The sequence below is a fragment of the Dromiciops gliroides genome, chromosome 1 (assembly GCF_019393635.1).
Source record: "Dromiciops gliroides isolate mDroGli1 chromosome 1, mDroGli1.pri, whole genome shotgun sequence".
NCBI lineage: Eukaryota > Metazoa > Chordata > Mammalia > Microbiotheria > Microbiotheriidae > Dromiciops > Dromiciops gliroides.
Genome location: NC_057861.1, coordinates 684,224,147 through 684,251,594, shown reverse-complemented (window position 1 = coordinate 684,251,594; position 27,448 = coordinate 684,224,147). Strand labels below are relative to the sequence as shown.

Sequence of the window (27,448 nt, the reverse complement as noted above, 5' to 3'; positions counted from 1 at the left end):
TTTATAATTTTGCCCTACACTATATAAAAAAAGGTGCTAGATTAGAAAAATAAAATGGAAAACGGATTTTAAAACACTACCACCAACAATGATGTCCTTATTCTTGATTAAGGATCAATGGACAAGGGGCAGCTAGGTGATGCAATGGATAGAGTACCAGCCCTGGAGTCAGGAGGACCTGAGTTCAAATCTGTGGCCTCAGACAGTTGACACTTACTAGCTGTTTGACCCTGGGCAGGTCACTTAACCCCAATTGCCTCAACACCAACAATAAAAAAGGATCAATGGACTATGGAAGGCTGGTCATGCTGTCAGAAATAGTTGCTGTATTTATGTTGTCCAGCCAAATTTCTTATAAGGAGCAATTTTTTGGTGGGAGGGGGAAAGGGATTATTGGGAAGTGTGATAAACTTTCAGCTCTAAATATAGGTTCTCTCTGATCTTAGGCTCTTACACACTAGAGTATAAAGCACCTGGAAAACTGAGACTATGTCTTAGTTGACTCTATCACCCTACTACTTCATGTAGTACCTTTCCTCTAGTATGTCCTGAAAAAACCTTTGTTGAATCGAATCTGATCTTTTTAAAAAAGTGTCTGACAATTTCACTGACTTTAGAGTGTGACCCTTAAACTTCCCCTGAGGACAGTTACCAAGAGTGGTTCCTCAAGAGTTCTGAGCAATGGCAACATAGCAGGAAGGGGGAATCTCACCTCCCAAAGGGGCTCCTTTGAATGACAAATCTCATTTCCTTATTTCATTCTTTTAATGTTGTAGTAATTCTAAATAGAAATCTCTTAGGATCATAAGGGAGGGAGAGGGAGAGAGGCAGGGAGGAGAGAGGAGAGAGAGAGAAAAGAAAAAGGAGGAGGAAGAGGGGAGGAGGAGGAGGAGGAGAAAAGAGAAAGTGAGACAGACATAGCTTACAGTCTGTAATATCTGGGTTCAAGCCTACCTCTGACTCATATAAGTTGAGTAATTGGCCAAATCTTTTAACCCCTTCTTGAGTCTCTAAGTTAGCAGTTCTCAGACTTTTTGGTCTCAGAACTCTTTTAAACTCCAAAAGGTTTTTGTTCCTGTGAATTATTTCTATTGATATTTACCATATTAGAAATTAAAACTAATAAAATTTTAAAAGAGTTCATTCATTGATTAATTAAAAACAATTATAAACTGATTTCATGTTTTCTTAAATGACAATTTTCTATGAAAAATACTGCATCACAAATCTCTTTAATACCTAGCTGAATAGAAGACTTCAGTTGGATCCTGATATTTGCTTCTCCAATTCAATCTGTTATATGTTGTTTTGATGGAAGTATATGAAGAAATTACAGCCTCATGGGTATATAGTTACAAAAGGTAGGAGTATTTTAATAGGCAAGCAGCATCTTAGTATTATGATGAAAATAGTTTTGACCTTATGGACCCCCTGAAATGGTCTTGGGGACCCCAAAGTTTGCAGACTATACTCTAAGAACTGTTGCTTTCAGGTTTCTTCAGATGGTTAATTGCAGTCAGTTCACAGGAGTTTTCACACTGGGCGTTTCCTTATATCTGTATGAAGTCACAGATCCAGAACTTCCTCTACCCCAGGTCCCCCCCCCCCCAAAAAAAAAGACCCATCCATCTAAAAGGTTTGATGTGAAGAAAGTCTTTTGTGGTCCTTTAAAGCCTTATATAAATGTGAGTCATTATTACTAATAACAATGAAGGCAGAAATTTTCCCCAGCTATTTAGACAACTAGAAAAATATTACTCTGTATCAGCCAAAGACAAAAATCAGCAGTGATAGTTTGTACTAATATCTGCAGATTGAATTCAGTAACAGCTCAACTCATCCAAAGAAAATTTAGTTGCATGTTAAATGATAAAACATTAGGGACAGATTGGTTGAGTCATAAATTTAAAATGTCTAAGATCTGAGGACAGGACCCTCCTTCCCAGCCCATCAGATTCTTGGTGTATTAGCCATGTGAACACCAATCACAAGTAGGAAGTGGATTTTTATAAACATCAGGCAGTAAAAATTTTAAGTAAAGATGTGTACATCATTTTGCTCTGTTTCAGCCTTGTACAGATAGGACAAAGGGGCGTTCGTGGAAATAAGATACTTCTGAATTGAGAACAGATGTCAGGAAACACTTTTTCATGAAGAGAATAACAAATATGTGAACTGTTCTCCCAGACAAAGTTAAACAAAAAACAGTGTGTGGTTCAACCAACCAGCCCCCCCAAAGCAAACCAATACCACCAAAAAGCAAACCAATGGGGAAGTGAAATGCTGAGAAAAATGAGATAGAAATGGCCCAAGACCTTGTTCTCAAGATACTTTCTAATGTTCTGAGTGTCCCTAGTATATATCAAAAGTGACCAAACCCAAGTTGATTCTTCATAAAGTGAAAGTGTTTTTTTAAAATCACAACTTTATCTTTCAGCCTGCCCCCTACCCTTTAAAAATTATGAAATAGCCTCCTAGCCAGAGAATTTATGAATATTCACGAGCATGGATGTACCCAAAACCAGCCCTTACAGATCTGGACGGCTCCCCAAGAGAGGAGAATACCGAGAGTAAAATAACAAAGTAGTTTTTGTGGTTGGTGGACTGAAGGAAAGCCTCTATGCCAAATTTTTCTCTGCAGCCCCAAATGGTAACATTGACCACTGCCAATATGAAATCATAGATTGTTCATGAAGTAAAGTTTTTTTTTTTTTTAGCATTGTTTAATGTGTATTTATATCAAGGATTAATGTTGCTTTTAGGCTTACATTAAATTCTATTCTTCAGTTTTGCATTTATTTAAACATCCATTATTCCAATTAACATTTAAAAAACATTCTTTTCTCTTTTGATAGATAGAGACTCTCTTGTGATTGTTTAATATATTCTTTTAAGATATTTGCATCAAAAAAACCCTTATTTTTAAAACTGTCCCTGAGAATTGTCTTTGGCTTCAGTAATATGAATCCTATTTAATTGGCCCAATTAATGCCTCATTACCTCAGTCTATAGATGTCTAACTAGAAAGTAGTTCCATATGGCTAGTTCCACTGGTAAATGGCTAATTGCTTCCCTAGAGACAAAGTAAGCACCAATCTATGGCATGTCTATAATTCTGTCTTGGTTATATTGGAAGTTACAAAGCTTTAAGCTTGATGAAAAGAAAAACTTCCTAAAATTAGAATTTTCCAAAGTAACATGGACCACCTCAGGAGGTAGTGAATTCTGTCCTTGGAGGGCTTTTAGCAAAGTCTGGGTGGCTCTGTTATGTATGCTGCAGAGAGTGTTCTTATTCAACCTCAGTTTTTCCAACTGTTAATTAAGTACCTACTATATGTGAGGTATTGTGCTTTATGCTAGGGATACCAAGATACTAACAATTTGTCTCTGTCATCAGGAAGCTTTCATTTAAATTGCGGGAAACAACTTACACATAGAAAATAAAACATAACCGAATTTCTGGGACGAGGGCACTAGCTACGGGTGAAACCAGGTTAAACCGGGTGATGCTTTCTTGAACTGTCCTCTAATGGAACCTCTAGGGATTCTGAGAGCCTGAGGTGGAGGGAGGGGCAGTGCTCTCTAGGCGTGGAACACAGAGATAGAAGATGGAATAGCAAGCAAGTCAGTTTGACTAGAAAGAGGAGGGGATGAAGGAGAATTATGGACAATTTTCATGGAAAGGTAGATTGGAACCAGATTGTGGTGGGCTTTAAAAACCAAACACAGGAGTTTATATTTTATCCTCAAGGCAGAGGGGGAGTTTGAAGTATAGAATATAGATTGGAAAAGGAAGAGACTGGGCCAATTGGGATGTTATAATAGTTTAGATCAGAGGTCGTGTGTGTGTGTGTGTGTGTGTGTGTGTGTGTGTGCGCGCGCGCGCGCGCGTGTGCATGCACACATGCTCATGTGCCAAAAACCTCTTTGACAGTCTGGTGAAGCCTATGGACCCCTTTTTAGAATAATGATTTTAAATTAGTAAAATAAAGATAATAACATATTTTCCCCCATCCAGGTTCTCAGATCCCCTGATATCTGTCCACAAAGTCTGTGGACCCTAGGTTAAGAGCCCTTAGTCTTGATGACTTCTGAGGTTATTTCTGTCTCTGAAATTCTGTACTATTAGAATCACTATTATCTCCCTCCTGTCTTTCAGTTTAAATCTCTCCTTCTCCACTGACTTCTTGACCTCCACCCAGGACCATGTTTAGGTTCTTGGTAGGTTAGTAAAGTAATCTCTTGACCCTGCTATTTTTTGGGGGTTATCATTCTAATTTCTTCTTGGTCAATATGTTTCTTTAAACAGAGCCATATGGAATTAATTGTAAACTCAATTCGTTTTAGCATAGGAGTTGTCAATATGAGTAATGAGTGTGACAGGAAAGAAAGTCCAGAAGTCTGGAATTGGCTGTCAATAATTATGCTCCAAGAGGGTAATTGTAGGCATGGGTAAAAAGTAGCCCTATTAGTCTACTCACCCTGGGGAGTGTACGTTCTTATTTCCTCAGAGAAATAGAGCTTCATGGAATAAACAATTCTGAATCATTTCTAAGATTAGACTAAAGGACTTTGATAATGATGATAGTTGAAATTTATGTAACATTTTAATTTTTGAAAAACACTTTCCATACATTATTTCAACTTGAACCTCACAACAATTCTAGAGGGAAGGGAGGTGCTATAGGTGTGATTATCCTTCTTTTGTCGATGAAAAACCTGAAATTTGGAGTGCTTTTAAGTGATTTACCCAAGTCATCCATGGATGGGGATTGAAGTGTCCAGGCATAATAAATGTCCATCATCTATAGATAGTCAGAATTCAAAGTCGGGTCCTAACTTCAAGGACAGCGCTCCATCTGTTGTACTAAACAGGGACTGTTTTAATTTTTGTTTTCATAACCTCAGGGCCTAGCATGATGTCTTATACATAGTGGTTTCTTACTAAATGTTTGTTGATTTGAATTGAATTGACTATCTAACATTCACATTCTGGGTAATGGGTTAGGTGTGATTTGGTGTGAAGGCTGCCATACTTTCCTAGGCCCTCCTAGACCATATTTTAGCTTATCCTATTGCCCTTTCTTTACCTATACTTTCTTTCTTTCTTTTTTTTTCCCCAGGGCAATGAGGGTTAAGTGACTTACCCAGGGTCACACAGCTAGTGTCACGTGTCTGAGGCTGGATTTGAACTCAGGTCCTCCTGAATCCAAGGATAGTGCTTTATCTACTGTACCACCTAGCTGCCCTCTTTACCTATACTTTCAAAATCTCTATACTTTTGTCTCATTTAATGGGTTATAGAACAGTTCCACTTCTTTGGTATTATTAGGTTCCTCCTCTTTTTTTTACCTCCTGTGAATTTTATGTGATATACTGTGGTTTTCTAGTTTGAGTTTCAACCTGGGTGTTAATCTGTTTTGTTTTCTTAGGAAAATGAAATTCTTTGAGGAGATGTCACTTCTCTCCTTGGGTACTTTGACTCACAGAGATAAGCCAGAGACCTGTCCTTGGCTAGACATGTGAGGGTCAGCTTGTGATACTAATCAGTACCAGATTCTGTTTGCTAATGGGTATCTGAGTTTGCTTTGTGAAGTGTTCATAGATACTCAACTAGAGAAATAATAGCTGGATAGAGAGCAGATTAGTTGACACTGTCTTTCTTCTAAATGTTGGGCTTCTTAAAGGAAGATGACTTTATACTTCAAGTGTCTAACACAATGTTTTCCATCGTAGTTGCTTAGTAAGTGGATTTTTAAAAATTAATTTTTTACTAATAGTCTCACTGCCTCTACCAACTATGCATTACTTAACCCAGTGAAGTTTGTCTTCTCCTCCCACGACTGTACCAAAATTACTCTCTTCAAGACCTCTAATCACTTACAAACTGCTAGTTTTAATGACCTTTTCCCAATCATCATTTTTTCTATTAATCAGAATCATTTGGCTGTGTTGATCATCCCTTCTTTCTTGAAAGTCCTTTTGGGTTTCATAATACTAACTTATCTCTTAACTGTCCCTTCTTGTCTTCTCTGTTTTCAAATTTCAGCACAACATGGGCCTTTGGTCTAAATGTATTTTTACTGGGTATCCTCACTTATATGGTTTTATCATCACCCAAATATCAAAATGGAAAGTTTTGTTTTTCTTCCAAATTCCCTCTATAACTCCTCAATATTAGTTGGTCAGTTTTGGGCACTAAATTCCCAGACAAGAAACCTGACAATCATCAGTGACTTCATTTCTTATGCCCTCTTCCCCATCATAGATGTTTCTGCTCCCTCAAAAAAATGAAAATAATATATAAGGGATTTGATGGAAGGAAACAGAAGCCTATGATAGCAAGAGCAAGTAGAAGGCTACGGTTACTGGGAGGTTCCTATAATAGAGGGGTACCACTGGGAAAGGAAAGGACAAGGCAGATACAGAAGAATTCATGAGGGAAAAACTGACAGGACTTGATAAAATGATTGTGGGAGATGAAAGAAAAGAGAAGTCACTGATGACTTCAAGATTTCCATTTAGGGAAGATTCTATTACTATTGTCAGACTTATATAGATTTCAGTTCAGCCTTCTTTTTATTAGTAGAAAACTGAGGCCTGAAAAGCCAAAGTAACTTTGCCAAGGGAATACAGCAGAGGTGTTAGTAGAAAAAATCCAGAGAATCAGCTGTAGAGTTTAGAGAAGAATGAAGATGTGACTGGCCTGGGCATGCTCCTTAAAATGGAGGTGGTAGGAGGAATCAGCTAATCAGAGGAAAGGGCCACTGTGCAGGGAGGAGACTGTACTTTCACTATGAGATGTCCTCACAATAATCCTGTGAGGTGGATACCTTGGGCATTATCCCCATTTTACAGAATATGGGGCTGAGGTTTGTAGATTTTAGGTGTGGTGTCCATGGCTACATCTCTAATATATTTTAGAGGAATTCTACCCATATCTTTCATAATACTCAATGCACTCTCCATACCATCATCAAAAGAAGCTCAGTCACTGCAAGTATTTACATAGTTTGGGGATGGTGAGGAAGGTATCCATTGAGTGGCAAATATCAATATCCTAATTCTTCTCAATCTTAGCTCTGAGAACATTAATCAAATCAATACTGCCTCTTCTGGTAAGGAAATGCCAATGACTTATCCTACTACTAATTACCACTCTTCAGTTGGTCTTGTCCCAAACCCTCCTCCTTGGTCATCCAACCCATCACTCCCATATGGTTATCTTTTCTTATTGTAATGTAATTTTCTTGAGGACTGAGGATGTCTTTCTTGCTTGCATTTATTTCCTTACTGCTTAGCACAGTGATAGGTATATATATGTATATACACACATGTACGTGTATATATGTGTGTATTTATGTATTTAGATGTGTATGCATGTATGTATGCATGTGTGTATAGATATAGTAAGCAGTTAATAAGTGATTTTTCCTTCATTCATATCTCCTTTAATGGATTTTTTTAGTACTGTGACTAAAATGATTGTCTGCCTCATCACCTTCTCTACCTTTGTTATCTCTTAACTGTTAAGTAAAACTGAAGTCTTTACTGGATTAGTTTCATCTCACTCTCTACCCCCTTAATGCTTTGCATTTTAGGCAGGATTCCATGAAGTTTCTGCTTTAGGTTTTTCTTCAAACATAGAAACATCTAGGACATCTTGTCTTTACCTCCATCTGAAATAGCTGGCAGGCTTTGGCTGAAATTTAAATATTTCAACACCATTTTTGAATTGTTTGCCATTTAAGTTCAAGGGTCTCAGTTCTTGCCTTTGGCCATGGTGTGTGTGTGTGTGTGTGTGTGTGTGTGTGTGTGTGTGTGTGTGTGTGTGTGTACAGATTAACTTGGATTCCTCTGAGAAAATTTGATTCCAACTGAGTTGTGACCTCTAAGAAAGAGATTGTTGTATTGTACCTATCAAGGAAATGAGCATTTATTAAACTCTTTCTAAGTGCTTTTCAAATATTATAACATTTGGTCCTCACAAAAGCCTTGGGAGGTAGAAGAAACTGAGACAGAGGGTAAGTGACTTACCTAAAGTCACCTAGCTATTAAGCGTGGCATTTGAACTCAGGTCTTCTTGACTCCAAGCCCAGCATTCGATCTACTATGCCACCAAACTGCCTCAAATCTAAAGAGGTTTTGTTGTCCTAGGATTATATAAAGAGATAGGTTTAGCTAGTTGGACCTGTGACTTTACTGACATGGGGTACACCTAGATGAAGAATATCCCTTTAGGGGTTGGCAGCTTCTTGGCAAATTAGTCTTAGAGGGTTGTCTTGTGTCCTGAGACTTGTCCAGGATAACTGAGCCAAGATGATTTAGAGACAAGACTTGAACCCAGGTTATTCTCACCCCATGCCGGTTCTCTGTCCACTCCTAGAACAGACCACAATCCTTCTATTACTTTTCATCCTGTGGGATTCTTTCTTGGATTTCTTTAAAATTCTACATATAGAATCTATCCAACATGTTGTAGGCCTTCCTTGGCCTCCCTTTAAAAAAAAAGTTAGGTGCATACCAATGAAATATTTAGTTGGATCATAAACTGTTTCATTTTTTGGATTTGTATTCCTATCACTTAGCCCAGTTCCAGGAATATAGTGGACAATAAATGTTTGTGGACTGACTGATCTATTTCCTTTCATTTTCACTATATGGTCAGTCCACTTGTTTTTCCAGTCATACTCAAACAGATCTGTGATCTCATAGATGTGGTAATTGTGTTCAACAGGGTTTTTGTTGTTGTTGTTATTGGGGTAAGAGTTAAGGTGGCAGAGATAAAATATATTTTTATTTGATAAAAATTAATTTAAAATGTAATTTTGAACAACAGTCTATCCATGCTTGTCAACTCTTGCCCATGTTCACCACTAAAGGTTCAGCCAAGGTGGAAGCCTTCCTACCCTCTTCCTGGTACTGGGAAGGTATCAGTGGACCATTCTGGCTAACCACCTGTCATCCTTGATTTTGCACACATCATGTTATATAATTCCTGAATGATGTCCTTGAATCCTTCAAAGTGCCTTGTTGATGATGTATTACTGTTTGCTTGGTCCTATGGAACAATCTTTCTGTTACACTCTGTTCATCTTTAGTTCCAAAGGAACTCATTTAACTCAAGCCCAGACAAGGAGACGAAACTTCAGAGAGGTTAGTTGCCCAAGATGAGCTCCCCAGTGTCTCATTGGTATTGCATGATAAAACTGGGATTTGGACTAAGGATATCTGATGCCAAATCTAGTGCTCTTTCCTTTAAACATGAATCTTCAATTAACAGACAAATAAACTAGATCTATGACTTTTTTTTTTACTTCGCTCATGTAGCAAATTAATGGAAGACTCAGGACAGAATCCAGTTTTAATCCAGGTTCCCTCTACTACATCACATGGTTGAGATTGGGCCTTATCTATCCTGGAACTTTGTTATAAACAAAATATTTTATTTTTCTGGCTTTCTATTTATTCTACATGCTTTATCTTCACAAATAATATTCCTTTTTTTCTTACCCTTTTCCCCCTTAACTGACCTAAAGAGTGAAGTTAGAGCAGGCAGGAAAATTGTTTATTGTTGTTGCACAGACCTGGGAGAGATTGTGTTCAGTGTCCACTTCCTAAAACTTTTAACATTCTGGGGAGAATGACAAGAAATTGTTTGGAAAAAAATGAAAGGAATAAGAAGTTAATAGAGAAAGAATTGAAAAATGGATGATAAAAACATGTATCCTGAGCAAAAAAAAAAAATCCCAAGATAGATGTATCTGTTCTATTTCAGTGTGCCTAATTAGGTACTGAAAAGACTTACATGAAAATGGATACTCATTTTTGCCAAGTATTTCTGAATTTATATGGTTTGTGATAATAAGAAGATACTGCCCTTTTTAAAGGATATGTCATGATGAAAACTGTGATAGGCTTCTGAAAAGTAGCCATGGCTACTTTGAATTTTCAGTTGCATGTAGAAGAACACCATATGTACATTAGAACTTCCCATGTGTGTTGTCATCTCCAAATAGGAAGGGTAATGAAAACATAGGTATAAATTAGCTATTAAAAGCCATTATTGCTTCTTTCCAACACATGACCTCTTTCTTTAACTATGTCAGCTCCCCTTAGTTCAATGATCATCTCTATGCAGATGCTTCCCAAATTCCTAAATCTTCCTCCTGAAATATCATCCCACTTAGTTACCTGCTGGACAGCTCCACTGTGAAGTCCCATGTCATTTCAAACAACATATCAGAAAGAGCTCATTAACTTCCCCCTTAAGCCCATTGGTCTTCCAGATTTCCCTATATATGGATGCCACCATTCTTCCAGTCGTAGTCTCAGAGTCATCCTTGATTCTTTCCTTTCCCTAACACACACTGTATCCTAACCAGATAAGTCTTGATGATTCCATTTCCCCAATGCCCATGTTCTTTCCTATGACATGACCAATGCCTTTCTTCAGACCCTCATCACATCTCCCACTGCCCAGTTGTATAATTTTTTTTTTGGCGAGGCAGTTGGGGTTAAGTGACTTGCCCAGGGTCACATAGCTAGTGTCAAGTGTCTCAGGCCAGATTTGAACTCAGGTCCTTCTGAATCCAGGGCCACTGCTCTATCCACTGCACCACCTAGCTGCCCCCCATTTATATAATTAGTTTCTCTCCTTCCAGACTTTGCCTACACTAATCCATCTTCCCTATGGATGCTAAATTTACATTTCATCACCATTTGGACCCAATCCCCTTACTTAAAAATCTTTAGTGACTACCTTTTGCTGCTATTACAAAACACAAACTTCTGCCTTCTACCTTCTGGCTCCCACCCACTTTTGTGGATTTTGATCACTTTTGTCCTTTTTCTTCATCATATGCCCCAGCTAGATAGGCCTACTAGCTCTTTCCTGCACTTCACCTTCCATCTCTCATGTGAGGTTTGAACCAGCTCTAACTCTATGATTCTATGGTCTCCATAACTTACAATAGACTGTTCCCATGCCCAGATTGCCTGTCCTTCTCACCAGGGAAGACTTTTAAGGCCATTTTGTTTTTATCTTTTATTTTTAGGCTTTTTGAGGCTAAGGACTTAATAAGTGCTTGTATAATTGTCCAAAACAATGGAAACTGGGATTAAGAAAAGCAAGAGCAGGTGTAGTCTAGAAAGGAGATTGCTGTCCAGACAGAGCACAGACATCCATCCCACCACTGAGTCAGAGTTTTCTTAGTCACTGTCTGACTCATTGGATAACATTCTGAAAATATGTTGCTTTTATCGTGAAAAAAACTGACTTCCAAGCTGGGTCTTGAGGCCTCTTCAGTGCAACCACTGAATCTTGTTTCAGTAATAAGAATTCACATTTACATAGCACTCTAGACTTTACAAAGCATTTTGAGCCTTCTGAAATATATAACACAAGGATGAACTCTATCTTATTGATAGCAAATTGAGGGCTAAAGTGACTTAATGTAGAATCAATCCAGGAGTCTAGGGCTTTCTGCCACCTTGACATCTAGTGTTTTTCATGGTTACACGGGACTGACTTCCTATGTCTCATTGCAGCTGAATGCTTCAATGGCAGAGACCTTGTCTAATCTGTATTTTTAAAAAAATCTCTACAGTACCTTGTCCTATGCCATGTATTGTGTGCTTAATAGGAAGTTATTCTTAATTGTTGAATGTTAATTGAGGGTAATGAACAGTTGTGTATCATGAGTAATTGTGGGTTATGGTTATAATGATTTTATAATCAGTCATACAGATTTTTTTTAGTAATTAATCAATCAGTCAATCAATATTTATTAAGCATCTACTCACTATGACCTTGGGCCAGCCACTTAACTTCTATAGCCCTCAGTTTCCTAATTTGTGAATTAAGGAGGTTAGATTTAGGACCATAGATTTAGAACTAGAATATAACTTCGAGGCCATTGAGGTCACTTCATTAATTTTACAGATGAAGAATCGGAGGGGAGGAGATAGTTGAATTCAGGTCTTTCTGCCTTCCAAGTCCATTTTAGTCCATGACTGAACAACAAAATATCTATGTTATATGTATTGAAGTTTATTCATTATGTTATGTATACATATATATACATACACATTCTTTATATTATATAACAGATAATATATTACTATATACAATAAAATTTTATATCTAAATATAAAATATAAAAACATGACCACATATGTGAATTAAGATTTTGACTAATGACACATTGCCATTCTAGGGTCCATAATTCCATAGTTTATATTCCAACTGTGTGAATTTTTAGCAGAAGCTCTTTTAAAAATTCCATTACTTAAAATAATAGTGCTCCCACCTTAACATATTTTGACTCATTGGAATATGTCTCTTTTGGGTTGACAGCCTTTTGTTTGTGGTTCTGATGTCATATGACTTTCCAAATCAATGCATTTCCAGGAAGTGATGAAGCAAAAATACTGGACTTGGTATTAGAAGAACTGAGATAAAGCCCTAATTCTGCCACTTACTTGCAATTTAACCTTGGACCAGATGAATGTTACCTTTTTCTGGGCTTCACTTTCCTCATCTCCAAAATGAACAAATTGGATTAGATGAACTCTAAGGCATGGCATCTATCTCAAACATTCTGTTATCTGTGATGCTTTGGTTTGTGGGTTATTTACAGGTTATTCTTATGTCTGGGAGTCACTCTGTCAGATGCTGACCTGGCAAGGGAACGGTTTCTAAAACTGAAATGTTTTAATTGCTTAGTAGTCATTCTAATAAAACGTTGTTAAGGTTGAAGCTGTGAAGTAAAATAAAGCATGTGCATTTTGGTATCTAGGTGGCTCAGTGAAATAATCTTTGTATAGCAATTTGTAAACCTTAAAGCACTGTGTAAATATTAGGTATTACAAACTAGTATGGATAGCTATGGATCTGTTTAATTCTTTCTGTCAAGATGCATTACCAAAGGTATTGAGAGTTGATTATATTATGGAAAATAATCGTAATTTTTGCCAGCAAACAGTTCGTAAATTTGCAAACTGTTACAGCTGGAAACAACTTTCAAATGGGGTCTTAGATACATTTATTACTGGAATACCCTATGTGTTTACAATTTCTCTGGATTATTATTATTATTATTATTATTATTATTATTATTATTATTATTATTATTATTATTATTATTATTATTATTTAGTGAGGCAATCGGGGTTACGTGACTTGCCCAGGGTCACACAGCTAGTAAGTGTTAAGTGTCTGAGGCCGGATTTGAACTCAGGTCCTCCTGACTCCAGGGCTGGTACTCTATCCACTGCGCCACCTAGCTGCCCCCTCTCTGTATTATTATTAACAAAAGTTCAGTTAAAAGCAGCAGTTTGATCTAGGAGAATCTAATGGAAAACTTAACCATTGACAGTGACCTTTGGATTCTATTCAGTGTTTCCAGAAGGAGAATGCTTAAGAGGTAATATTAGCTTACACTAGCTGCAAAATGTTTTGCTTTCTGCTAGATTTAATGTCATTGTAATGAGCTGTTTGAAGAATGATCCTCCTGATTGAATACAAACTGTATAGTCTAAGATATAAAGACTTTAGCTTTCCCTTTATGAACATAAAACCTGCATTGTTACTTTTTTAAAAAGTATTTGATACTAAGGATATGTCTCACATGGTCATCAGCTTCCCTTCATGTTGAAAAAGCATTTGAAAATAGAATTTAAAGTTTAATAATAGATTGATATTCCCCTAATAGTATAGATACTTCCATCTGGGGGAGATAAATTAACTTTGCATTTATAATACCCAAACTCTTCTCCTTTAAAAACCTTTCATGTTCTGTATCCTTAGGATTATCTCTTGGTTCTGCCTGTCTGGTTTCACCTTGGAGCTAGGAGCTACTCTCTGTATCTTTGCTGTATTTTGATCTGAACAATCCTTGTAAACAAGGAAGGGCCTTGTTTATAGCCATCTGTTTGTTCATCTGCAAAGGCTGCATCATTGACTCCAGAACCTCAAATCAGAGACTTTTATTTTAGGAAGAAAGGGTGATTGTCAGTCCCCTTGCTTAAGTGGGATCCAAGGAGAGAGGAGCAATGTTTTGTATTATTTCTAAGAACTAGCCCTTGTCAAATGTACATTTCAATCCTGAGAGATAAATGGGTTCAGGTACTTGCTGCAATTTAGAAATCAAATTTAGAATTTTTAAGGAAGAAATTTGGAAGATTTCCATCCACTATAAAGGCTAGATTACTATAATTAATAATAATATCTAGCATTTAAATGATGCCTTAAGGATTGCAAAATACTTTGCAAATATCTCATTTGAACCTCACAACAATCCTGGGAGGAAGGAGCTATTATTATCTCTATTTCACAGCAGTGGAAACTAAGGCAGATAGCAGTTAAATGATTTGCCCAGGATCATACCACTTGGAAATGTCTATGGCTGGAATTGAACTTGAGTTTTCTTGAGTCCACGTCTAGCACTCTTATTAACTGCATCACCCAGCTTTATATAAACCTTCATTAGAATGTCTCCGAGTCTGTGCCACAACCAGTTTTTAGGAAGCATTTTTATGTGTTTTAAAGATGGACAAGTTGAAGCAAATCTTATTCTGTGACCTGCCTAAGACTACAAAGATTATAAAGAGAATTGATACAAAGGGAATTGTCCTTACAGTTAAACGGTGTCAGGAGTATCTAACTATGTCAACACTGGTACCTGTATAATCATTAATAGTAAATGGCTTTAGCTGGCTGTTTAATTATATTGTCGGGGTTTTTTGGGGGGGAAGTAAATGGGAAGTTGCTCATATCGGTGCTTTTGTTGCATGTAAAAAGCTCTTTCTACTTAAACACATCAGCAACTGTAACTTAGATAAGTAAGCGCCTTGCCCATGGCCTCAGAAGTATTATTTGTGGTAGGCACTGTGGTAGGCATTGTTCAAACCCTCCCTTATTCCGTGATAAGCCCAACTATTGCCTCTCATTAAAGTTATTTTCATCATTAAATCAATTTCAGTAGGGAAAGGTTATTTTTATTCTGATTTGAAACTTTTGATTTTAAATTTTCTAGGTTGGACAGCAGAACATTAGAATTGTATAAAAGTGGCTGTCCCTGTTAAAATGTCTCTTTAATCTTGGTAGGAAAAAAAAAAACCCTAAAGTCAATTTAGTTCCACATAATAATCTATTTTTAATAGGCAATAGAATAAAATAATATAAATCATATCTCTTCTACAACAAAAAATTTTTTTAAAATGTCATATCTTTATTCTCAAACTACTGCAAAGTTATTTGGCCTAAAGACTGATTGAAATTGCTGCTTTTCATTTAATTTTTGTTCCCAAGATCATCTATACATAATTACATTTGATTTTGAAGCATTTTCTCTTCATTTTTAACAGTTAAATTTTAACCAAAAAAATGAGAGGCAGTAAGTAATGAGAGGATTAAACTTGGAATCAGAAAATTTAGGTTCTAATCCTAACTACTATATTAAATCTAATCTTATTACATTTAAGGATAGGTAATAGATATGCCATTTCATTAATATAGGAAATTTCCAGGTGAGAAAAATGCCACTACTAATACAGATCAGCACCTTCTCAGCAACAACTAACAGTCTCAGTTCCTATCCAGAACATGGAGAAATTAAGTAATTTATCAGGGGTCACGCAGCCACTATTTATGAGAGGTAGGATTTGAACCCAAATGCTCTTGGTTCCAAGACTTTCTCTATCCAATATACCATGCTTCCACAATGGCAAACCATGATGCCTTCCTATATTTACTAGATGCTTAATCTTGGATAATAAAATCTGAATAGCAGTTTCTTCAAGTTGTCAATAAACATTTTTTGAGTTCCTACTAAGCACTGGGGATGTAAAAAAGATGAGAAGGAAAAAAAAAAGGCCCTGCTTCCAAGGAACTTCCAATCAAATAGGGGAAACAGCATACAAACAATTGTGAGAAACAGGCTACATAAAGGATAAATTGGAGATTATTTCAGAAATAAGTAATAAATCTCAGGCATTAGCATTTAGGAGGACCTGAAAAACCTTTCTTGATGAAGATGGGATTTTAGCTGAAACTAGAAGCAAGTCTGTAAAGTGAAGACAGTAATCCCTGTCCAGTCTATCTAACATGATTGCTGTAGGGGATTCATTGAGATGATAGATGGGAAAGTTTTTATTAACCTACCAGGTACCATGAAAACAATTTTAAGTAGTAGTTATTCATTCATGCATTAATTAATCCATTTATTTATTTAATTTTCGGGGGGTGGGCAATGGGGCTTAAGTGACTTGCCCAGGGTCACACAGCTAGTAAGTGTTAAGTGTCTGAGACTGGATTTGAACTCAGGTACTCCTGAATCCAGGGCTGGTGCTTTATCCACTGCACCACCTAGCTGCCCCAGTAGTTATTATTAATATTCATCAAATAATGACATCAAATGTCATAGCTACTTTGATTGGAAAGCCTTAATGATAGAAAGTACTATAGAAGGAATGGCATCAGACAGAAGTTAGAATCATAGGGTTGAAGGATCATTCAATCATAGATTTGGATTTAACAAGGAAGGAAGGAAGCTAGAAAGAGGAAAGATGGACAAGATCTATAAAAAGTTGAAGAGCAAATTCTTTTTACTCTCTAGGATGTCAGTCTTGGATGTGCTTATAGAAGAGGTAGACATGGAGGGACAGCTAGGTGGTGCAGTGGATAAAGCACCGGCCCTGGATTCAGGAAGACCTTAGTTCAAATCCGGCCTCAGACACTTGACACTTACTAGCTGTGTGACCCTGGGGAAGTCACTTAACCCTCATTGCCTCAGAAGAGGTAGACATGGAGCTATAGAGAACAAACACAGGAAAAGCAGTTTGATCAAAGTGTTAATAGATTAGTGCTGTGGGAGACATGATTGTGAAGACACGGAGGGATAGATTCACCTGACATTTAAAGGAAGGGAAGATACCAAATGCATGGGGAAAACCCAAACATGTTGGACCTTATTAAGACCTTCTGACCAAAGGTGAGTGAGAGACTATTAAAATGGAGAGAACAGTATCTTTGGAGTCAGAGGACTCATCTCTCATGCTTGCTACCTGGGTCACCTTCAGTGAGTTATGTAATCTTCCCCAGTCTCAGTTTGCTCAACTGTAAATCAAGGGGGTTGGACTAAATGAATTCTTAAGATCCCATCCAGCTCTAGAAATAAGATGTATGATGCTATGATATAAGAGCTGCTGACTAAATGCCTACTTTCCCATGTATATAACATCTTGAGGAGAATAATCAAAATATATATTAAGGACAGCTAGGTGGTTAAATGGATAGGATGCTGGGCCTGAATTCAAGAAATCTCATTTTCCTGAATTCAAATTGGGCTTCAGATGCTATCTGTGTGACACTTGGCATTTCAATGAACCCTGTTTGCTTCAGTTTCCTCATCTGTAAAATGAGCTGGAAGTGGCAAACCACTCCAGTATCTTTGCCAAGAAAACCCCACAATGGGGTTACAAAGACTGGAAGACCACTGAAGATGACTCAACAACAACAACAACAATGGAAGCAGCAACAACGACATTAAGGACGTTCTTAATTAGAGAGTATTCAAAGGGAACAGTCAGGATTTGACTGAGAGGTGTAGTGAGTATAAGTTCCCAATAGGTTGGTTATTTTTTAACTATTAAAAAAGGATTTGGGGGTGAGCAAAATACCACCTTAAAGGCGCCCTTTCAACAAGATGGTTCTCATGTATATATCACAATTTTTCAAATTTCATTGAAAATGACAAGACAAGCTCATTCATCCCTTGATTTTCAATATCTTTAAATTAGGAAGATATACATTTGCCAAATGTGTTGGCAACTGTTGTGGAAGAAATCTGTTACAGTGTACAAATCAAGGAGATTCTCTATATAGATGGTGAGGTTTTCCAGATGTTCCTATGGATGATTGTGCTGTTTATATAAGGCCCCAAAATATTTCAGAATTTCCTGGATGAGATCTATGATGATTCAAAAGAATTTGACCCAACCATTCAGACAAACAAGAGCAAGTAGATGAAAATTTCTTATTCACATCATGCCATCCAGTTTGATGATCTAGAGAGGGGGAGAACACAGGGGAGAAAATCTGAGGGGAAAAAGATAACCACATAGATTCAACAGTTGTAGAACTGAAAGGGAATTATAGAAAACAATCTAATGTAACCTTCTCATTTTCTGGAGGAGTAAATAGATGCCCAGGGAGTTAAGTGATTTGCTCAAGGTTACAAAATGCATAGGGCACTCAGGATTCAAATGCAGTTTCCCTGAATCACTTTTCTTTCTCCTGCATGTCTTCCATAGAAGGTCTCCCATCCAGAGATCCAGAGCAATAAGAAATTACTTTTTACCAGGGAAACAGAGCCCCCCAAAATGTTTTCTTGCAATCAGTTAATGACACTAGCCTTCTGTGCTGGAACTGGACTAAAAACAAGCAAACAATGTAAAAAAAATCCAAACCCTAAATACTTGGATAGATTATTTTACATCCAGTTTAGTGATTTAAAAATACCAGGTGACATTTGCCTACGTGTTTTCTGAAGACATACTTGTGATACTGGTTGTAGATGGAGGATCATATAATGCTAGTGTAATGGTAAAATCCAACTTTCTCATTTTACAAATAAGGAACTTGAGGGACAGAAAAATTAAGTTATTTTCCATTACAAGGTCATGCAGAAGATGTAAATAGTGGTGTCAGGATTCAAATCTAGGTCCTATCATGCCAAAGCCAGACTTTATGTTGCTTAATTCTGCCTTGAGCCAGTTTATTACAGGCAAGAGAGTCATGTAGTCTCACTCTTTTGACCCCTTCTTATTCCCTGAGGACATTTTCTTGTCAATCATCTTTCCTTCTATTAAAAAATAATCATTTGATAGTATAGTCAGTGAAAAACTTTTTCTTCCAAGGGTGTGGCCAAGGAACACAGACTTAGGTAGTGAGACCCTAGCAGGACTAGGGCTACCATCTTGGTTTATTTTTATACTCACTGCACTAAGCTTATTTGTGCCACAGCCAGCTCAAATAAAACTATGAAAGAAGTCAGACTTCTGGGTTGCCATGTAGGAAGGAATAGTAGCTTTTCAATTCCTACCATAGCAGCCTTCCATTTGGGACTTTTGGAGCAGTTCCAAAAACAATATACTGTCTCAATGTATCTATTTTTAATGCTGTGTTTCTTTTCTTCTTTCTGCCTACATGTCTACAGCAATGGAGAAACTGAGATTCTCTCTCATTTACATAAAAAATTAATGAACTTTAAGTGTATATCAGTTAAGGGGCACACCAAAATAAAGAGTAGCATTAATTTAGTTAGGGTTCTTTTTCCTTTCCTTTGGAGGATAGCCTAGTGTGGAGAGACCTAGATAAGCTTCCACTCACCTGCTTTTGAAATTTAAACCAGGAATCATTAAACTGCTCAATATGCAAATTATTTTTGTTGCAGTGCTTACAAGATTTAAAGCTATTAACTTATTATCAGTCCAGGTGATTTTGTTCAAGCACAATCCTTTGAATGTCAGACTATGAAGAGTAAATGGAATGTATATCTTCCTAAGTGTTTCTTTTGGGGGGGGGGGCAGGTCAATGAGGGTTGTGACTTGCCCAGGGTCACATAGCTAGTAAGTGTCAGGTGTCCGAGGCCGGATTTGAACTCAGGTCCTCCTGAATCCAAGGCCAGTGCTTTATCCACTGTGCCACCTAGCTGCCCCTAAGTGTTCCTTTTGAGAGTCATAACCATCCTTGGAGAAACTGAAGTTCTCAACCTTGTTCAGCCAGCCACTTTTGGTCACATGTGATTTCTCTTCTCTCTTTATTTCCCATGTCAAATCCCTGACCAAATTCTGATGATTCTAGTTCCACAACATTTAAGTTTCCTTCTTTAACTTCCCAGGGCTAGGACCTTAGTTCATGTCTTCAACACCTCTCACCTGGAGTATGGTAGTTATTTCCCAACAGCTCTATTGCCTGCCTTCATAAATCCAACCCTTTCATAATAGTCAAAATAAATTTCTCATGGCTAACCATGCCACTCCCCCAATTTTCAAATGCCCAGAAGCTCCCTATTTCTGTTTATATAAAATACCACTTTCTTGGCCTTATATGTAAAGCTCTTGACATTATAGCTCCAGCTGATTTCTCCAGGTATTCTGTATTACTCTTTTGTTTCAATCATACTTCATGAGTAGTTAGTTAGTCCCTGAACCCAAGGTGTTATCTCCCATCTTGGTGCATTTTCTTGGAATTTCATTTGCATTTCTAGAAATTTAAACCTCTTGAATCTCCACCTTGCAGAATTCTTCTCTTCTTTCATATCTGGTGGTCAGTACCTAGATTCTCTGAAGCCTCCCTTAGAAAGCCAAATCACAGGACTATTTAATTGTCTAACCACACATCTGGAAGCTTATCAGTGAAATGATATGGTAAACATTTGAAGGAGAATCATGTTTAAACTGGATAAAACCACCCTAGGATAAATGAAACTTCTCTTTTGATACCTGAATAAGTGTGTGTATGTGTGCCTCTTCTATTGTATATCTCCAAACACTTAATTTTCTGTGTTGTAGCTCCTTATTACACACCCATTCCTGAGTGGAAAGCCCCCAACTTTATTACTATTGCTGTGTTGAATTGCTGGCATTGAAACAAAACTGTAGACACTTGCAAAGGTCTGAGAACCCATGTAGCCAGGTGTCTCAGATAAATACCTTGTTTGTTTGTGCTTCCTCCTTGGCAACAGCATATTAGTAGCAATAAGTGGCTTCGAATGCATCCAAAAGGGCAATTTCAAAGGAACTTTGAAACTAGGCGTTACCACAGGTCATAGAAAGTTCTGGGCATCCGTATTGGGAGTTTGGTGGGTTTCAGAGACTCATGATAGCTGTTTATATTAGCTTTTATTTTCTTTTTATAGCCAAATCCACCTTCACCCTCATAGTGAATGGTCCCTTGATACATTATTGTTAGCTTTTTCTATTTATTCTACACCCTGTTTTCCAGTGGTTCCTTTTCTACTAGGATAAGAGAAAATAGTCAATCAGTCAGCAAGCATTTAAGAGCTTACTATGTACCAAGGGTCTGTGAAACACTTTGAATACAAATCCAAGTAGAGAGAAAGACAATCCATGCTCACAGAGATCTTTCATCATCATGCAGAAAACCGCACATAAAAGGAAACCGGAAAGGGGTGAGAAGAGGGTACCTGGCAACAGGGGGTTAGAGATGATGGAGAAGTTCAAAGGAATGCAGCCTACTTGGAAATGAAGAGATGGCTGTCCTAAGAGCCATCTTAATTGAAGCTTCTGGGAGGATACCCAGAGCTGTGTTCCTGGGTTGAAATGATCTTCCAAGATGAGCTTTCTGGGGTTATGATGGGGAAATCGCAAGGAATATATTTTGGTGCAAAATAAAGGGATGGATGAAGAGAGTGGAAATTAGAGAATGGAGGACGGAGATAATTTCAAATACCAGACCAGAATGGAAAAGTAGTCATTTGTTGGTTTTTGTAATTCAGGGAAATTTGTGACTTCAATAGAGAAAATATAGTATGTATGTACTTAATTTGTTGAATATTTACTGAGCTCCTGTGATGTACTTAGCACCCATTTACCCTGTGTCCATTACTTTCCTCTGGGTTCAACATTAATTCCTTATGTGTTAAAGATAAGCCCAGAGCAAATGAAACCAATGGGGAAATGATCATTGAAATTTCATTTTAAAAAAAAGGCGGCAAAATTTAAAAAAAACAAAGCAAAAAAGCATACTATATTTTCTATATGTGACTCAGTAATCCAAATATTAAACTTGTAATCTCTGAGTTTATAGATTTAGATACTTGATATTTCCACTGTTACTTGCTTTGGCTAGGATAAATCTTATTATCTTATTTTTGCACCAAATCTTAGAAAATATTTTATACACCACCCCCCACGACCCCTCCACATATCCTTGTATCATATTTGCTAACCATATATTACTACTTTCTACCTTTTTTGCATCCTCAACTCAGAGCCTGGCACATACTAGGTGCTTAATAAATGCTAGTGGATGGAAAAACTAGTTTATCAAGAAATATGTGACTGAGGTGGTGGGTGTTGTTCAGTTATTTTTTCAGTTGTGTTCATTTTGGTGTTTTCTTGGCAGAGATACTGGAGCAGTTTGCCATTACCTTCTCCAGCTCATTTTATAGATGAGGAAACTGAGGCAAACAGGGTTAAGTGACTTGCCCAGGGTCACACAGCTGGTACATTTCTGAGGCTGGATTTGAATTCAGGAAGATGAGTCTTCCTGACTCCAGGCTTGGCATTCTATACATTGTGTCATCTAGCAAGATGGTAAGGCAAGTCAAAACCATGGTCTGGAGATGTAAATCCTGGAGAGTGGATATTTGGAGGAGGAGAAAGAGTCAATATTTAATTACTTGAAGGGTTTACCAGGCTAAACAGAAATTGGACTCGCACTATTTGGCCCCAGAGGGGATGTTAGTTTGATATCTCAACAGTTAGAACAACCCCAAAATGGAATTGTGCTGCCTTTAATGACAACTGCTCCTCATTGTAGGTGTTCAAACAGACACTGAACTACTACAGGGAGATAGTAGAGAGGGTATATCTGTTCCAAATAGGGATTGGACTCAATGCTTTTAGATTCTTCCTAATTCTGTGATTCTGTAAGCTTAGACAAGGAGATACTTCAAAGCCTCTACTTTAAACCCATGCACTTTATGCCTTAGGCCTTTATTCATTACCTTATTGATTCATTCATCATGCCATATTTAGCAACCTGGATTACCTGGTTTATCTGCCTATAACAAATTAGAAGCAGCATAATAATAGGAGGATAAATGACAAATCTGATTCATGCAGTAAGAAAAGTGACAAGACTGATGGCTGACATCTTGGGAGGAGGCCAACAAATGAACACAGGACTGTATCATCACTTAATATTATAGTTAATATTTACCACAAGGTTCACAAGTCATCAAGAAAACTTTAAACTCATCAAGGTTCTCTATTTAAAAAGAGTGGGAAGAGTGTAATTAAACAATTGAAAGATTTACATCCCAAATGGCTTAAAAATGCTTAATGAACTTCTGGTCATTGAAGGGACAGACTTCAATTATTTGAACATTTTGTTCATTTCTTAGCTATGTGGGACGGATGAGATGTTGTTATAATTTTTTTTTAATTGGGGGATAATTTCTATTTCAGATCCTTGTCTTTCTCCAGCACTGAACCTAACTCTCTCATTATTTAGCATTGTCTTATATCATGACTGCCATGCCAAAATAATAGTGCTTTAAGTTTTTCAAAGCACTTTAAATTACATATATTATTATCTTGTGTGATTCTCACAATAATCATATGGAATATTTTCTGTTATTATACCCATTTTACAAATGAGGAAATTGAGTCTAAGAGCAGTTAAGTGATTTGCCCAAGGTCACACAGATAATACTAACTATCTGAGACAGGATTTGAACTCAGATCTCCATGATTCCAGGTCCAGCATTCTACCTAATTTGCCAATTGTAGTGTCATTTTGCTAACCCTGTAATACACAACTAAGATTTATCAGCAAACATGAGAGGGCCTGCAACTTTGACCATTGACCACTTACTCAGGTGTTGGTGTCCTTGTTAAGAAAACAATACTGGGTGTTCATGCAAATTTATTGGTTCTGATAAGGAGACTGGCTCCCTAATCAAGCACCTAAGTTGTAAATACCTTAGATTGTTGTGATGGTTAGACATCTAGTCATGTGTTGTGCAAATAGATTCATTCAATTGATAAGCATTGTTTTGTGATCTCTGACCCTAGAGAAGTTTCTGTGACTGATCCACAAACACCCAGGGACAACTCTGAAGCTTAGAGTTTGTCCTTTGTCCTCTGAAGGCTTTCATATCTGTCACACTGGGCTAGTTCCTGGGGAATTGCTGTGGAGGGTAAAGGAAAGACCAAAGAGAACACTAATTAAGGGTCTGACTGTGTAGTGGGCAAACTAACCATATATAGTGTACATAGGGTGGGCAACAATACTAAATGAATACCAGATAGCCAATTCATGAAAAAGGCTCTTTGGGGTAGCTTTAAAAACATATGTGTGTGGGGCAGCTAGGTGGCGCAGTGGATAGAGCACGGCCCTGGAGTCAGGAGGACCTGAGTTCAAATCCAGCCCCAGACACTTGTCAACTTACTAGCTGTGTGACCCTGAGCAAGTCACTTAACCCCAATTGCCTCACAAACAAACAAAAAATATGTGTGTATACACACATTTACATAGTATACATGTATGTATACATGTATACACAAATACATTATGTGTGTGTGTGTGTACATTTCCCTAAATCAAGAGATCACTTCTCAAAAATAGAGTTTAAATGGAGCTCTCCCACTGTGTCTCCTTCTTAATCTAGTTTTTTTTCTTATTTTTTAGATGAATTATCACTTTGTTGATGCTATTCCTTAGATCATATGAACTCATATCATCTATTCTTAGATTCTTTTTCTTTCCTGTTTAATGAGGAACACAACTTAAAGACATTAGATTGATTCCAGTTGGGATAGAGTTTATCTCAGGGTGTTTAAAAATGTTTCTGGTACTTATTTTGTTGTTGTTTTTTTTAATTCAAGGTGGTGATACCCTGCCACGTACCAATCAATGACCCAATGGTAAGTTAGCCCTCTTTATATTACATCTTTCCAATTCCAGCACTGTCCTGCAGTGTAAAAATGAGGTTGTAAGCTCCTTATGGGCAAAGCCTGTTTCATTTTCAGCTTCTTGTCCATAACATAGCTCCATATACAAAGAAAATCTTTAAGAAATGTTTGTTGAATGGAATTGTTTTCTGCTTTATAAAATCTGCATAATTAGCTCACTAAGTTTTCTTTTTTTAGTCTTAAATGTCTCTTAATTACCTTCATTATTTACCATAAGAAACAGTTTATTATGCTTTTAAAATCGTATAATTATCTGGACTTCCCCTCCTCCCTCAACAGTTTTCTTACTGTTAGACAAGACCTACATCATATTTTATGAACTTGTAGTAACTTTTTGGGGGTTCTGGGTGGTACGATGGATAGAGTACTGGGCCTGCAATAAGGGAGACTGAGTTCAAAGCTGGCCTCAGAGACTTCCTAGCTGTGTGACTCTGGGCAAGTCACTTAACCCTGTTTGCCTCAGTTTCTTCATTTGTAAAATGAGCTGGAGAGGGAAATGGCAAGCCACTCAATATCTTTACCAAGAAATCCCCCAATGGGATCACAAAGAGTCAGATGCCTGAAAAAATATCAAATAATAAGAACTTATTTTATTGGTATATTGTATAATTTATATTTCTCTGTGTTCATATTGTCACTCCCCAATAGAATGAAAGCTCCTTTAGGAGAGGAATTTTTTTTTTAATTTTTTGCCTTTATATGCCTTTATATAGGCAACTTGGCAATTTTTTTCTTTCCCTAGTAAGTTCGTTTCTGCTACTTACTACCCATGTTTATCAGAAACATCTTTTCAGCATGTATAATTATTTTCTTTATCTCAACAGAATAGAATACAGTTTAATTAATGCCTTATTCTTATAATCAGTCACATTTACATGACACTTTTAGGTTTGCAAAGCTCTATATATTTATCTCTTTTGAGTCTCACAAAAATCACGTAACATACAGGAACTTATTTCCATTTTACAGATGAGGAAACTGTGTCTTAACCAAGTGAAGAGAGTTCTCAGAGTCCCACAGCTAGTGAGGCAGGCTGTGTTTTGATCCTGAATTCAGTGCTCCATCTCCCAGGCCATTCTGCCTCTCACACCATACCCACAACCCGTGCTTATTTTTGCATAAGGCTTGTCCGTGAGGGGAAGCCATTGCCCGGCAGACTGCCCAATGTACTTTTTGATTTCTAGAATGGTCATTTTTCTTTATATCAAATCAAAAAAATTTTCTTTTATTCCTTTATTTTTTTGTCAGTGATACTTGCAGCTTGAGTGGGATAGGTTCACTTTGGCAGATCACTAGTTGTTTAGCTGCATAGGTGATCAGATTGTGTCTGGAATGCTCAAAATGTTCACTTGGGGTGGGGGTTGACTAGACTTATTCTACTCTTACCTAAGACATGAATATGCCTCAGTGAACTTTCTGGACTTTAGGTTTCTTTTTTACATTTATTAGATTGCTGCTGGCCCAATTGTTTTGTTTTTCCCCTGGGCAGCTATTTGCCCGAGGCTAGCTTACACATTGACAGAATTACCAGCTTTGGGCTTCACCCCGCCCCCCTCTTTCTTTGACTTGAGTTTCTTATTCCCTGACCCCTTTCCAGAAATGGGTGAGAAAATTGGGTTCTGATCACAGCTGGTGAGCTGATGCACAAGTGGAGCACTCCAACATATTATGCCCTTGTCCTCTATAGGCATCCCCTGCTGTGTATTCTGGGATCAAGGCCATGTCTGAATTCCTAGTTTTCTATTGATCTTAGCACATACTTGCATGCCTCAGTAGTTTAACATTTATCCAGGATGGCACAAGAGGATAATGAGTGTGCGAAATGTACTGTACCTCTGAAGGCCGAAATAAATAGTTGATTTTATTGGTAGGCTCTGGTTTAATTTCAAAAAGGGGAAACTTCTTGGTCTTCACAACATCTTGCTTAAACTAAAGACCCTTTTTAGTTCATTCTGTTATAACATGTTTATAAATCTATAGCTAGATCTACATATCTACCACCCATCTACAATAGCTGACATGATAGAATGTTTTAATTTTTATAAAGCACTTTAAATATATTGCCATATGCCAATTCATATGAATGCCAATATATAGACATATATGGATATTTTTATATATCTATATATACATATTAAGAGTCCATATCACATAGAAGATAGGGGGTTGGCTCTAGGGTCAGGAAGACTTGTTCTTTTGCCCTACCTTTGACACATACTGGCTGTGAGATCAGGGGCAGTCTCTTGACCCCTCAGTTCCCTAGGTAACTAAGATTTTTAAAAAAATTATATACTGATCTTCAAGGTCAGAGGGATTTTCCATATTGGGACTTCCTCATATAAATTATATCTGGGTACAAATTTATCTGGGTAAAAAAGACATGATCTACATATGTCTTTATCTGTGCTTACACACACACATATATACATATATGTACGTATTTATATTTATTCACATATGATTATATGCTTATGGTCATATAAATGAGGGAGAGAAAGACAAAAGCAGATCAGCACTGAGGGGTGTGTGGGTGTGTGTGTGTGTGTGTGTGTGTGTGTGTGTGTGTGTGTACACATATACACACATACTTACAGAAATATAGAGAACTAACTTTGAAAACAGTAGTGTGAAAAAGCCTGCAGTTTAAGACAGTGCCCTTCCCTCTCCATATTGGGAATAGAGCCCAACTGTAACATAAAATTTGAAATCAAGAAATAGG

At 37.3% G+C, this 27,448-nt stretch overlaps 1 protein-coding gene across 4 annotated transcripts in view; it reads left to right on the top strand.

The window, feature by feature from the left end:
* TNS3 (tensin 3) overlaps nt 1-27,448 on the top strand; it is a 429,194-nt gene that overhangs the window by 134,522 nt on the left and 267,224 nt on the right. For all 4 annotated transcript variants that reach the window (XM_043964868.1, XM_043964867.1, XM_043964866.1 and 1 more), the window contains one exon: nt 24,643-24,681. In XM_043964868.1, the coding sequence (XP_043820803.1) occupies nt 24,679-24,681 (3 nt within the window). In that variant the 5' untranslated portion in view covers nt 24,643-24,678. The remainder of the gene's footprint in view (nt 1-24,642; nt 24,682-27,448) is intronic.